Source organism: Argopecten irradians, chromosome 5 (genome assembly GCF_041381155.1).
Source record: "Argopecten irradians isolate NY chromosome 5, Ai_NY, whole genome shotgun sequence".
In the NCBI taxonomy this organism is placed as follows: Eukaryota; Metazoa; Mollusca; class Bivalvia; order Pectinida; family Pectinidae; genus Argopecten; species Argopecten irradians.
In genome coordinates, this window is record NC_091138.1 from 43003366 (window position 1) to 43017511 (window position 14146).

The following is a 14146-nucleotide window of genomic DNA, read 5'->3' on the forward strand; positions in this document are numbered from 1 at the left end:
GACAACCACTTTTATAGACTTATAGCCTACCTCACAGGGGCGAACGCCCAACAGAAGGCAAAAGTGAGGTGATGTCAAGGGAGGCATTAGGAAGAAGAAAGTCATTAGAAAGAAGAGAAAAATAATTTCCTAAATTTAGCCGCCTCTTACGATCATGCAATAGGGGCAGCAGGTACAATTCTAATGCCGTTTATGCAGTTCTCTAATAGCTATATATGCTGGGATAAAAAATATGAGAACCAACAATGTCTGTTTGAGAAAAGCGATCATGCTTGAATAATGCTTCAATTTCAATTATAATTTCAAGTTTATTTTAAAAAAACTAGCAAAATGATTTAGAACCTATTTTGCCATCTCCAAACAAATCCGGTATGGTACAATTTTTCAGCATAGCATATAAACAGTAAATATATCATTATATTATATAAGTGGTTCCTCCCAACCATTTCATCATAGGTGGAAAAAAGTCTATACAAATCTACCTGTTTCAGTTAGTATGTATTCTGATATGCATTTTGATAAGTAAATCAGTTGTTTCATCACCTAGATTACAGACATACTGGATAGTGTCTCAAACGATCACGAAATACGTCAGAATTTAAATTGCAAACAACATGTCTGAGCTGACATAAGATATTAAGTTACGGAGATAAGCCAAAAACTGTACAATAGGTGGGATAGAGAACTGTATCAAGGCTCGTCAGCGCCGAGATCTGTTCTCTATCCCACATATTGTACAGTTTGAGGCTTATCTCTAACTTAAAACATAGCAAGTGTTGTGTTAATAAAGTACACTATTATTTCTAATATAAGCCAGTTTGTTTGCCTTTGTCTATGAGCTAAGGTGACTCTACCAATGTGCATTCAACCATGACAAATCCGATATAGACAATTGCAACATAGAATTACCTTTGCCTGTGTTATATGTGATGAATAGCATTCACGACCGGAATGCATGAAGCATGATTTTTGGTTTGACAACTATCTGTAAATTCATTTTCATTTTATATTTAGAATTTCCCAGATATTTTATTCAAATAACCAGAGGTCATGTAAAAAGTCTATTCAAATACACGGAGTTAAAAAACAAAGAAAAAGAAGGAAAAAATCGGGACCGCAGAATTTTATACAAATAATCGAAATATATTCCAATAACCGTTATTCAATTAAGTGGAGTCCTCTGTACCATGATTTTCCTTGTATTACACCACACTGGAGTATAGCCTGCATGAAGTAAAATAATATTTTCTATGATTTTGTGGATTATTGGTATGAACCTTAAAGTGCAAGCGTAGTGTGCATTAAAAATAATGGCATAGGGGTCTGTTATGATAAAATGATTTCATTTGAGAAAAAATGGTGGAATGTATTTCCTATAAGAATTATTTGACAACGTTATAGTGGTCAACAAGTATTTCCTATAAAATGATTTGATATTATTATAATAGCGTTGTATATTGATTTTATTTTGACGCCTTCTACAGTCCTATTATGGAAGGAAGTAACGAGGAATCGTCAGTTGGAGATTGTGTGATGCCGTCAAACAGGACACGAAATGCCTCCGCTGACCAGAAACCGAACAGCCATTACCCAACTGACATGGACAACCACAACGAATCTGTCCCCCATATTGATACGTCTGGTTACATGCCTCACGAACTGGATGAGAAGACCGAGGCACTGCTGTCCATGTCTATACGCATTGACCCACAGAATCCATTCGACAGTGACACCATTCAAGAATTTCTATCAAATTTGCCCCAGCCCCTGAGTACCTTTTCCAACTATGTTGACTGCCATGATGAGGAAATGGAGCCTGTCACACAAACAATTGTCAGCTTTGGTAAGGAGATTCTTGGTAATACAGTAAAACCTGCCAAAACCGAGCATTATCTAAATCTGGATCCCTCTCTAATCCAGCCTAATTGTACATTCTTTACCTCCATATTTCCAATATTTAAAACCTTTATAATCTTAACACCTGGCCTTACCGGCCAAACATACTGGTCCTGTTGACGTCATAGACACTGGCGCGTCGGACTCTTTGTTCGTCTTTCTCACCAGAAGCTGTGACAAGTTTAAGATTGCGGTTCCGGTAAATAAAACAGTTGTTTCATGCCATTTCAGTCAAAACACTTTCCCCTGGGTGTTGGGATCAACTCTATAAGTTCCCTGTGGCCTTGAGAAACAGTTTATTGGGTTGGTCCCAACATTGAGGGGAAAGAGTTTTGACTGTTGACTGATAAGGCATGAAGCAAATGTATATTGTTTTAATATACCCCTATACAATCGTTTCTATATAAACTCTATTGACAACAATGCAAATAATTAAACTGTTCCATCAAGCGGTCCAAAGAATTGTTAAAATTGACTGTTAAAATATTCTGTTGGACCGGAGTGACGTCACAATGAGGTATAACAAAACAATTATCGAATGGGTTTTCGGGCAACAAATGATTAGTTGGACCCTCATACAAACTGTTGCCCTCGGCCGACAGTTCGTCTTCCGGTCCAACAAATGATCTCTTGCCCTCAACCCCAGTCAATAACTGTATATTGCAAACTTCATTTGTTCATTATATCCACAGGAATACCCTATTAAGATTTTTTTATGTCCTTTTTTACGGTGACAGGTGGCGATCTGTATTCGGTGGAGAAATTGATTGGGAAGGGAGGCTATGCCACTGTCTACAAAGCCTCGACAATGAATTTTTCATCCTCTGGGGATATGCAGGAAGATATATCTGCTATGAAGGTGAGATCTTTAATTTCCTCCCTCTTTTGTAGCCACAAAGGCTTACACTGTTAATAAAATGTATCTTATACTTTAGAAAGTTTTGTTCAGATGAAACTTTTAATCTGTTTAAATCGCCAGGCAGCCATTTCGATTTTTAGTGGTTTGTGTTATTTTGAAATAATTCAGCTCTATTGGTAAATGTAACAGAATTGTAGCATTTGAGATTTTCTGTATTCATCAAATCAGGCCAAAAAAAAATATGTCTGTTCAGGGTTACCTGACTGACCCTAATTTTTTACCCTGACCCTAATTTTTTTTCCACTTTTCTACGAAAAGGCCATCATTTTGTCTTGACATCCTCGAAACCATTAACCTCCTTTCATTGCTTTCTAACAACTAGTTACGTCATGTTGACATAATGGATTTCCTTTCCCTCAGAGCTAATTATAGGTACTCCAGGTCATAACAAACTTTTCATGTCAAGTACATGACATTGTTTTGTGTATATTAAAGATGCTCCAATGCCAACAGAGCATAAAAGATACTCATCATTTGAAGCAGTGAACAATAATTTGTGTTTAATTATACACATATATGTCTAATAAACAATACAAAAAAAATTAAAATGAAATGATTTATATTGCTTTTCAATTTGGTGAATGCGCAATCAGTACTTCATTCCATATAGGACATAGTGCCATGGAATTTTTTCAGGATGCAATTAATTATTTTTAATATTTTCATCTTAAAGTAAAATTAGAGGCTCAGATTTTTCAATTGTGGTAATGTTGTAAAGTAATATGTTTAACTGAAATAATTACTAAATCACCTGTTCCTGTTTTTGATGGAGAAAAAATACCATTTGTCATTGATGGTACATCTTTAACTGTCTTTACAATTTTAAGACTCCTTATCAAAGTTTTCCTTTGTGCCGTTTTATGTATTAACCCTTAAGTCAAACAATTGTCTCAACAGATAGAAAAGCCAGGGAACCCATGGGAGTTCTACATATGTTCTGTGATATCAGAAAGGCTGAGAAATCTCTCATCACTTGTCGATGTGGTGAGTCATCAGAATCCTTTGTTAATAAATTCAATGAAAAGCTCAGGAATCACCCCCTCGATAGATCACATAGGTTTTCAACGGGCACTCCAGTTTCCTCCCAATATAAGACCCATCATGTATTAAAGTACAAAGTTTGTATAAGTTATATAAACTTCTTTTCTTTTTCCATGTAAAATACTGGTAAATAAAAGTTTATGTTTATATATTTAATATGATAGAACCCATTACAAATATTTATTTAAGTTGTTTAAAACCATCCTAGATAAGATTTATGTGTTGGTTGTTTTTGCATTTTTCAGTCACAGGCAATGATGTCGATTCAGAAAGGGTATTTCTTCCAGAATGCTAGCTGTTTGGTCACAGAATACTTTGCACAAGGCACAATGCTGGTAAATATATTCAATATTTTTTGTTTTTAAACCAGAGGGGAAATAATTCTCAGATGAAAAAGACGAGCTGCTGTATGTTGAAAGGTTTTCTTTTACATGGAATTTTACCACCTTTTTAATCAGATTGTATTTTAATCACTCTGATTATGATATGATAATACCTATAAATACATGATATTTTCAATATGTTTAACACTTTTGTCAGGATCTTGTGAACTTGGTGAGGAAGTTGAAGATACAGGTTCATCAGAGTATAGCTATGTACTGGGCTATCGAGTTGATCCGGGTGGTGGAAAGTCTACAGAAATGTGATATTATACACGGTGATATCAAACCAGACAACTTTCTGGTACGGGGCCTGTAAGTATACAGGGAAATGGTTGGTTTATTGATAGTAATTGTAATTACTACTGTAAGTTCTGTTAACTGTACCTCCATCATTTATGTCTATTAGCATATAGTTCCAAACACATCCAAGTTTTCAAGGTTTAAAGTCCCAACTTCCGTATCTGTCTGAATTTTTATTTTCCTGATTAAGAAGAATTTTGAGAGAAAAAATTGTTGTAAAACATGTAAAAATAGGACTTAATCAAAGTCGATAACGATTCGGAAACTTTTGATAAAACATCAAATAGATATTGAAAATGGCTTAGTGGGACCCATTTTTCAATGATAGCCGACATTGTTACGTCGTTGCCGAGAACAGCATGTGACTGCATAAATATGTCTCTCCGACCTCTTCTGAGAATGGGTCCTGAACTTTCTAACTCCCATTCAGCAACAATCACAACGTCTATGGCAACCAGTTTCAAATGAAGGGATGTTTACAAGCATCGACTTTCAACAAATGTTATACCAAAGTTGTTCAGAAATAATAATTCAGAAATAATAATGTGGTCAAATCTAACTTGACTTTTTGCAGCTAGTTATGTATAGTGTGATTTTAAGAAAAACTCTACAGGCCAAAAGTTTACACTACATAATGACTCTGTTTTGGTTGATGTAATGGTAACATGATTCATTGGCCTCTCGATAGTCCAGACTCTTTCATATAAATGAATGACCTTGACCTTTATTCAAGGTCACAAGGGTCAAATAGGCTAAAATCTTTTCAGTAACAAAGAGTCCTAGAGACCTGATATTAGGCCTGTTGCTTCCAAATTTGTTAAAATTATTGACACTGACCTTCATTCAAGGTTACAGAGATAAAAAAGGCTAAAATCTTTTAAGAGACGGACGGTCTATAAAAGAAGGCTAAAATCTTTTAAGGTAGACGGACGGTCTACCTTAAAAGATTCCGTCAAAAAAACGTCCGTTAAAAAGTTGCCGAAAATGCCGTTAGCCTTATTCGTGAAAAAAACGCTCGGAAAAGTAAATGATGAGATATTGCAGTGTTGAAATGACATATATCACTGAAACAGCTTAGATTGCAAGCAAGAAAAAGATGTTTATTCATATGACTTTATTTTATTATTTAAAGAAAATTTTCTCAAATGAAAAAGCATATTGCGATGTGTTTTTTCGTTAAAAATTAACGTTTTGTATGTATTCAGAGCTGGAATATATCATATCTGTTAAGATTATAACTTCATGAAAATACAGTGCAGTTAATGCCACAGACAAATTTCTTTACAAATCAGCTTTGAATTGAAAATTGGTTTTCTTCAAGAAACGAAATTATCGCAACTTTTTACTTTACTCCTACTCAAACGAAAATTCGCGACGTTACTTACAAATGTGTTAACAATTAGACGTTACGTTTCATTTACGTTTACTCGTAAACGTTATGATCATGATCCTGGAGAGCACATTGATGATTTTTATCTTTTCCAAATAAATTTTCATACGGTATATTAATCTAATGCTGCTTAAGCTTACAAATATACCAATTTAAAAGATAACTACTCAAAACCACTATGTAATCTGAAAAATATTCGCCTTCAGATTAATGTTAATGTGAAATTTGGTGATTTCCTGACCCTACGGCCGGTCCACGTTGCGGCCCCGGAAAGTCCTTTTTGATGGAATTAGAGGTAATTTATTATCACTGAATTAATCCTTAAGCTAAAGCGTCTGTGATGGTTTACTTCGTCATTCTGGATCCACCTAGTAGTATGTATGAGTTAAGCCTACATACTATTCCAGCAATGCTGTTGACAATGCTTAATTTTATGATCTATGTTGAAGTTTATACTATGCAAAAAAAACATATTACATAACAAATGGTGTAACATAGTCTCAACGTTCCCAAGGATTAAAATGTTCTGACAAACAAAATTTTATTGTTCTGCAAATCTCAATTAATACAAAAAAGTCAACCACTTTTTATATATACATGTACATACTACATACATTTTATGTCGACTTGTAAAAATAAACATGTCATCTCTGTAATATGAATGGAAACAAAGTCTTGCGACGAAGATGTTACACCATCTTCATGTTCCAAGTTCATGACAAATTGGGAGTAAATGCAAACGTTTCCTCAAAAAACAATTGAATAGTGTGCACGAATATGAATTACCTCCCTTGTGTCTTGCCGATGTACATATATAATAATATTAATATTATATACATGTATTTTATTCTTTATACTACTTTGATTTTTCAATTACCGTAGGTAACTCATATCTTTATCAATCCAAGGTTTTACTATGTTATGTGTAACTACTTACTTAATCAATACATGATTTTGCTGCCAATATTGTCATTTTAGCTGCTATTTTCTTCAAAGGTCACAATGAATGATCTCTAGTGCAAAACTTTGTTGATCGTAATAATGGGCTATCTAATCCGGATGACCAGAATTATCTGTAAGAGTGCCTACGTTTGTTGTTGGAAGCGCCCGTTTAAAACAGGCGAAAAGCAAAATGACTTTATTTTTTCATTCAAGATGTATTTTGGTGATCCACTTTGACCTTTACTACCTTGGTTCACATCAGGTGATATACTAGATCAATTGCATAACTTTCTATGAGCCAATTCTGAATATAAAGATATACCAAAAAAGTACAAGGGTATTTACAGTCCGAATAGGAAGGTGTTGTCAAGGATTTCATCATTTTTTAGCTCACCGGCCAGCAAGACAACTGAGCTCATAGCCAAGCATCTGTCGTCCATCTGTCGTCCGGGTCTGTCGGCTGCCCGTAACTTTTCCATTTAAACAACTTCTTCTCCAAAACTTGGAGACTGTTAAGGAGTCCTGAAAATTTGGACTTATAGCTATGCTGGGATGAAGGGCTACCAAGTTTGTTCAAATGAATGACCTTGACCATCATTCAAGGTCACAGGGGCCAAATAGGTGAAAATCTTTAACAGACTTCTTCTAAATAACCAAGAGGCCTAGAGACCTGAAATTGGGCCTGTGACATGCTGGATGAAGGGCTACCAAGTTTGTTTCAAATGAAGACCTTGACCTTCATTCAAGTCACAGGGGTCAAATAGGCTGAAATATCTTGTTAATACTTCTGCTTCATAACCAAGAGGCCTAGAGAGATACTTAGCGTGTAACATGCTGGGATGAAGGACTACCAAGCTTGTTCAAATGAATGACCTTGACTTTCATTCAATGACTCAGACTTAATTGACAATAACAAAGAGATCTATAGCCTGATAGTAGGCATGTAGCTTGCTAGTCTGAGTTCATAATGAATTTGAAATTGAAGTTTAAAAATAGAGTTTTAGTATCAAGACACTTCTGTATTTACAGACAAGCTCTCCCTATGAGTTCTGACCCAGATGTAGTATTTGGAGGTCAGTTTCGGCCGTTTCATCTGATCGATTTTGGACAAAGTATTGATATGACCAAATACCCCCCTGGTACCACTTTCATGGCCACGGTGAAGACGTCAGGATTCCAATGCATTGAGATGAAGACTAACATGCCTTGGACTTATCAGGTAAAATTGAATTATTGTAGAATTGTTTTGTTGAACAAAGGCATCCTCTCACAAGAAACTTAACCTAAATGTATAACATTGATCAGACCAGTAAAGGAAAATGGCTCCTTAATGAGTTTCAATATAACAATGCAGGTGGACTTTTTGTGCACCTGAGACGAAGTCTCAAGTGACCTATTCTAATCGCCTTTTGTCCGTCGTCGTGCGTCGTCTTTAATTTACATTTTCGACTTCTTCTCAAAAACCGCTGTAGCAATTTCAGTGATATTTTGCATAAACCTAGCTTCTAAGGCATAAGGCCAATCACAATTGAGAATCATATGACCCCCACCCCCCAGGGGGCTGTGGGAGGGGCCAAAAGGGGTAAAATTAACTAAAACTTCAAAAATCTTCTCAAGGCCCTCTACAAAAATTGTGAATTATATGACCCTTGGGTCTCGGGTTTCCCCCTGGGGAGGGGGTTAAGTTTACTATAGTTCATATAGTGAAAACACATTTTGGAGCATTATTTGGTCATTAAGAATAGAAAATTAGTCAAATGTTGTCAGAATTATCCCTATGAGATGGCCATTGAACCATATTAACAAATTTTCCATGACTGACCCCCAGGGGCCTTAGGGGCGGGGCCAAAAGGGGTCAAATAGGCTAAAACTTCAAAAATCTTCTTCTGATATTCTAGAACTGGTAGAATCAAATACTCTTTATAGATGGAAAGTTCTTAAGGTTCTTTACAAAAATTGTGAATTATTTGACCCTGGGGTCTCATGTTCCCCCTGGGGAGGAGGTCAACTTTACTATAGTTTATATGAAGAAAAAAACACATTTATGAACGTTATTTGCTTTTTTTTATAGTCAAACTGGGTTAGAATTTTTAGCCTGAGATAGCATTTTAACATCATATCCATATTGGTCCTGGCCGACCCCCGGGGCCAAAAGGGGTCAAATTGGCTAACTTACCAAAAATCTTTCTTCTGAATTCACAGATACGATGGAACCAAATAATCTTCATAGATTGAAAGGTTTTAAGGCCCTTTACAAAATGTGTGAATTTCATAGCCCTGGGATCTCAGATTTTCCCCTTGGAAGGGAGTCAAATTTACTATAGTTTATTCAGGAAAAACACATTTATGAACATTATTTGCTTAGTTTTAATAGAAAATGAGTCAAACTGGGTTAGAATTGTTAGCCTGAAATAGCATTTTAACACCATATCCATATTGGTCCTGGCTGACCACCAGGGATCAGAGGGGTGGGGCCAAAATGGATCAAAATGGCTAAAATTTCAAAAATCTTCTTCTGAATTCACAGGTTTGATAGAACAAAATACTCTTCATAGATTGAAAAGTGACATTTATAAAATCACTGACACTGACTAACTTCTAGTTTGGTTTTGTTGTTTAACGTTGGCGAAGCAAATTGGAATTTTAAGCATAAGGTTTGGTAACATAATACACTAACTATATCAAAATGAAAAACAAAAAATAGAAATTCTAATACGAAGGTTCAACTTCAAAGTTTGTTCTAATTCGTAAATACTTTTTAATACAACGCAACTAGCGTTTGTATTATTGCTATCCGGTTTACCATTATGTGTAGGACTTTGTAGGACTTGCTCTACAATGACATCTAGTGGTGACCTCTTAAACCATATCATTCATAAACTTCCATTCATTCCTTACAGATAGGTATTGATTGTAACGTCGTGTGTTTGCGAGCGTAACGTCATACTTTTCGGAGAAAACAATGTGAATTGCGTTCACAAATTAATGACATAAAAATTGATACCTTCTCGCAAGGGAGCTAACTCTGTAATATGCAATGACCGAATACAACTGTTAAGTTTATACATTAATGTCAGGTTTTGTGATCTTTGAATAAGAAAAATAAATGTTACAATTAAACATGTTTCTGTATCCTATCCCTCTACAGACGGACATGTTTGGCCTGGCCGGTACTCTACATGTGTTGTTGTTTGGGCAGTACATGAAGGTGTACAAGACGAAGGATGAATGGCGGATGAACAGCACCATCAATAGGTCAGTGCATAGGATGTGTTTAGATCATCTCAGGGCCACCATTTTTTTTATCAGTTATACCTATCAAAACGACAGTCAGGTTCTGCTTGTGTCCAGTTGTGGCAATTGAAATTCTGGAAAAGCCTTGTATTCTAAAAAGTATAGTTCTAAAAATAAATTCACTATTTCCAATTAATAGAGTTTTTGTGATAATTACTTAATAAAACATGCGAGAGATACAGGCCCCCTGGGCCTTTTATTAATTTTCAATATATTTTTTGTTCTCACAGGAGCTGGACTACTTTGTGGAAGTCGTTTTTCCACACCATGCTAAACGTCCCAAGCTGCTTTGAGTTACCTGATCTGGGTGAGATTCGACGCCAGTTTGAATCTTATTTCATAGAAAATCTTCTGAAGGGCTTCAACAAACAGCAAGGTGATTTACAAATGCTACTGCTGAACCAGGGATAAACTGGAGTAGAACTTCAGTAAAACAAGCCAAAAGGTTGCTTTTGTACAACGGATACCTTCAGGAAACATCTGCATTTATGAAAATATCGAACCAAGCACGTAAAAAAATAACTGTTTAACTCGTTCACCCCTGAAATTGAAAAATGGACTAGTCTATTTTGTGTTTCAGAAGAGCCCAAATCTGTCTTCAGGGGTGGATGAGTTAAAAAAAAAGGATTAAACTGTTATGTCATAACTATAGAGCTGAAAAAAAGACATCAAGCAAACCAGTTGACTATGAGATTATTTGACAATATCTTTAGAGTCAGATCTATCAAAGTAAGGTCTGGGCTACCTTTCATTCAACCATATTAGACTATTCTTGATTAAAGACTGGACCAGTCCATTACGAAATTTCAGGGGTGAATGAGTTAATTATATTGGTTTTCAGAACCAAACTCGTTGATTTTAAATGTTATTTTTATCCATCATGCTTACAATTAAGAGAGCTGAGTAATTTATTTTGTTAACGTAATGATCATGTTACGTTGTATTATTAAGGATTTCACAGATTAGTCTATAAAGGTTGAATAGATAAGAGAAACATTTACAAGTATTCAGAAGGAGAAAACTGAATGAATGGTGTGTGAATTGTGAGTGTGATGAATGGTAGAAATGAATGGAAAATGTTGTTCATTTAAAGTATTTTAACATGTACCTCTCTCCAAAGCTTGTATTTTAAGTTAAGTTTATATTACAAAATATTATGTTGTATGTAAACAATATTATTGAACTGGTTAATGTTGGAAGCAGATGCAACATGTTCTTGGAATTGAGTCGATCCATATATATTGACAATTACAAAATAAACCAGGTGAATAAGCATTCTGGGTATCCAGTATAGGATATCTTCTCGTTTCAGTTTATAGTAAAAATGATTAAAGTATAAGGGGAGAATACTCTTAAAACAGAATACACTTTTCCTTTCTAAATCTTTTGTCTTTCATTCTGTTTTTTCTGAATCTTCGGTCGATGTACTAGCCTTCCACTTCCCTTTATCTGTCACTGGTTTGTATAGGTACTTTTAACGTAATGTAATAAAATATAAACTGCTAACTGAATTGTTGATTGTTCTTTAGCCTCAATAGATGTCATTGAAGTCAAAGTCACAGTTGACCTAAATAACTGGACAGTCTCCCAGGACAGGCACCTTGCACTACATACAAGCTACACACCGCATACGTGGGAGGTAGACCCTTGCTGTTGATAGGGCGTTAGTCAATCAAAGAAACAAACAACATTTTGTGAAGTGTTCTGTATCGCTCGTTGTGTATTACCAGTAGATACACAGTGCATCTAGGCAAAGAAAAGTTTGAAAAAAGCCTAATATTATAGGCAGGTTTAGCAGACCACTTGGCCAGGGGATATATCTGTATACTCTATAACATGAAATGTCTGTGGTTTAGAAAACTATTGTTTTTATGGTTGCTGTAAAACTACCAATCTAGAAACCACTTATTTTGTATTACATGGTACATGTATTGTCACTAAAATTGCTTCATTTGCTAATCATGAATATTTCTGTCCATGAATTGATATCAAATCTCTGAACCACAAGAGAAAGTACATAAATATTTCATGATATACACGTACAGCATGTGTTCTTCACAAATGTGAATGCTCAACTCAAAGCTGAGATTGAATTACAATTTTAGAGTTTGTCTGGCAAATCAAAACAAGAATCATATTTTAGTACACCATCTCAGCTACAATGAGAAAGATTTAGACTCGCTTATAAGTTTGATCACAGGCTTTTGACTTTAGATAATTACAATTTAAGAGTTTGTCTGGCAAATCAAAACAAGAATAATATTTTAGGACACCATCTCAGCTACCTTGAGAAAGATTTAGACTCGCTTATAAATTTGATCACAGGCTTTGACTTTAGATATACAAATACTTCTATATATATGTGTGTGTGATTAATACCTTATTGACTTTCACATGTGCATTACGACTTTTTTTGTTCAAAACATTGTCTGATTTTAGCTTTTGTCCACATTAAGTCGCACTGGAAGGCACCATTTCCAATTTTCAAGGAATAAAGTAGCTGCTTATACTCCGAAAAATATGGTAACACTGCACAGTATTACATATATAAGGAGGTGCCTGTATATCTATAGAGTCAAAAGCCTGTGTTTAAAGCCCCACTACTTATCCGAAACAAAATTAAAATTTTCTTAAAAAGAAAAATAGCATAAAAGTATAAACATGTATATTGATAGCCTATTATAAGGATACAGCACCAAAGAAATGCAATATTTCCTGTGTAATCTATGTTACCAGTAAAGATTCATTTTGCTGTTTTGTCGTCTGACGAAGGGATTGTCAACTAACACACAGTGATTAGGATTACGGAGGGAAACATAAAATGACCCGCGGTCAGCGCCCGAAATAAACGCCTGTCCGTCTACCCATGGCTGGCAATTTTATTGTCGGGCAGACAATTTTTACAATGTAACTGGTCCTTTGACCGGAAACTTTTGGTCCAGATAGAAGATATATATTACATAAATGGCAGAAGAATCGTAGAAAGGTCGGAGATCAACCTGTACAAAACAAATTTTCGTAATATTCTGGTTTTCAGCCAATTTTATTGAAAACTTACGATACTAATCCAGATATGCAGATATATTTTGTTAGTAAAAATATTACTTTGCAAGTAAATATATAAACTACAAAGATGAATTGTAACTTTGTAAGGACCATGCCTTTTGGGGTTAGCCAGTCCTTATGACCAGCAGGAAAAAATCTTTTAAGGGAGAACACTGCCTGTGGTATAAAAATAATATTTAATTTTTAATTAATTGATCAGAAGGTGATCATGAGTGTTGTATTAATGATAAGCTCATAAAATTTGTGAACTTGATTTGCCCTCTTCTACTTCTAGAATATAACTTGTATTCTGCTATACGAGATTTGTTGCTCTTCTGCTTCAGGAAGCTCTCTTCTTAAAAGAGCACAAATCCAGTTGAGCTAGTGGGCCTTAATTCAGAAGGTCACAGTTGTACATAGCTGCAACATTGTAGCTCAAAAGACTCTTGCTGTAGGGTAGAAAATGGTGTTGTCTTTAGAGCTATAATTGGTGCCTATTACGTACTGCTAATGGAGCAAAGTAATGATTATGAAAATCATTATTAAAATGTTTGTATGCAATTTATCATACTTATTTTACATCGCTTACCTACTAGGCTGGCAATAGAATTGAACCGCATAAAATATCAAATTCTCGTCGAGGCTTAATTTTTTTACATAATACATATGAAGGTCTTTCAGAGAGAATTGATACGGTAAGTCCACAAAAATTGAATCTGACGTCTTGTGAGCGGTACGGTAGATATTAAGAATGGTAGCTATGTTTGTTTTGGACAATATTAATATGTAAATGGACATATACCCATAAAATAATTGGAGCCCCTCAAAAAAGTAAAGAAAATTGTGGCCGAGTGATTTTCGGAGGCAGTGCTCCACCATTTTGTACCTGACCGAAAGTATATTCTTCTAGTTTGTACAGATAACAACACAAAGCAA

The 14146-nt window shown here is 35.1% G+C and overlaps 1 protein-coding gene across 1 annotated transcript; it reads left to right on the top strand.

The window, feature by feature from the left end:
- Window positions 1-1464: 1464 nt before the first annotated feature.
- LOC138323942 (mitotic checkpoint serine/threonine-protein kinase BUB1-like) lies at window positions 1465-11671 on the top strand. The gene is made up of 8 exons (XM_069268893.1): window positions 1465-1843; window positions 2634-2755; window positions 3713-3799; window positions 4102-4191; window positions 4397-4551; window positions 7901-8090; window positions 10020-10126; window positions 10396-11671. The coding sequence occupies exons 1-8, from the start codon at window positions 1492-1494 to the stop codon at window positions 10574-10576; spliced, it is 1284 nt and encodes a 427-aa protein (XP_069124994.1). The 5' UTR covers window positions 1465-1491; the 3' UTR covers window positions 10577-11671.
- The last annotated feature ends 2475 nt before the right edge of the window (window positions 11672-14146 follow it).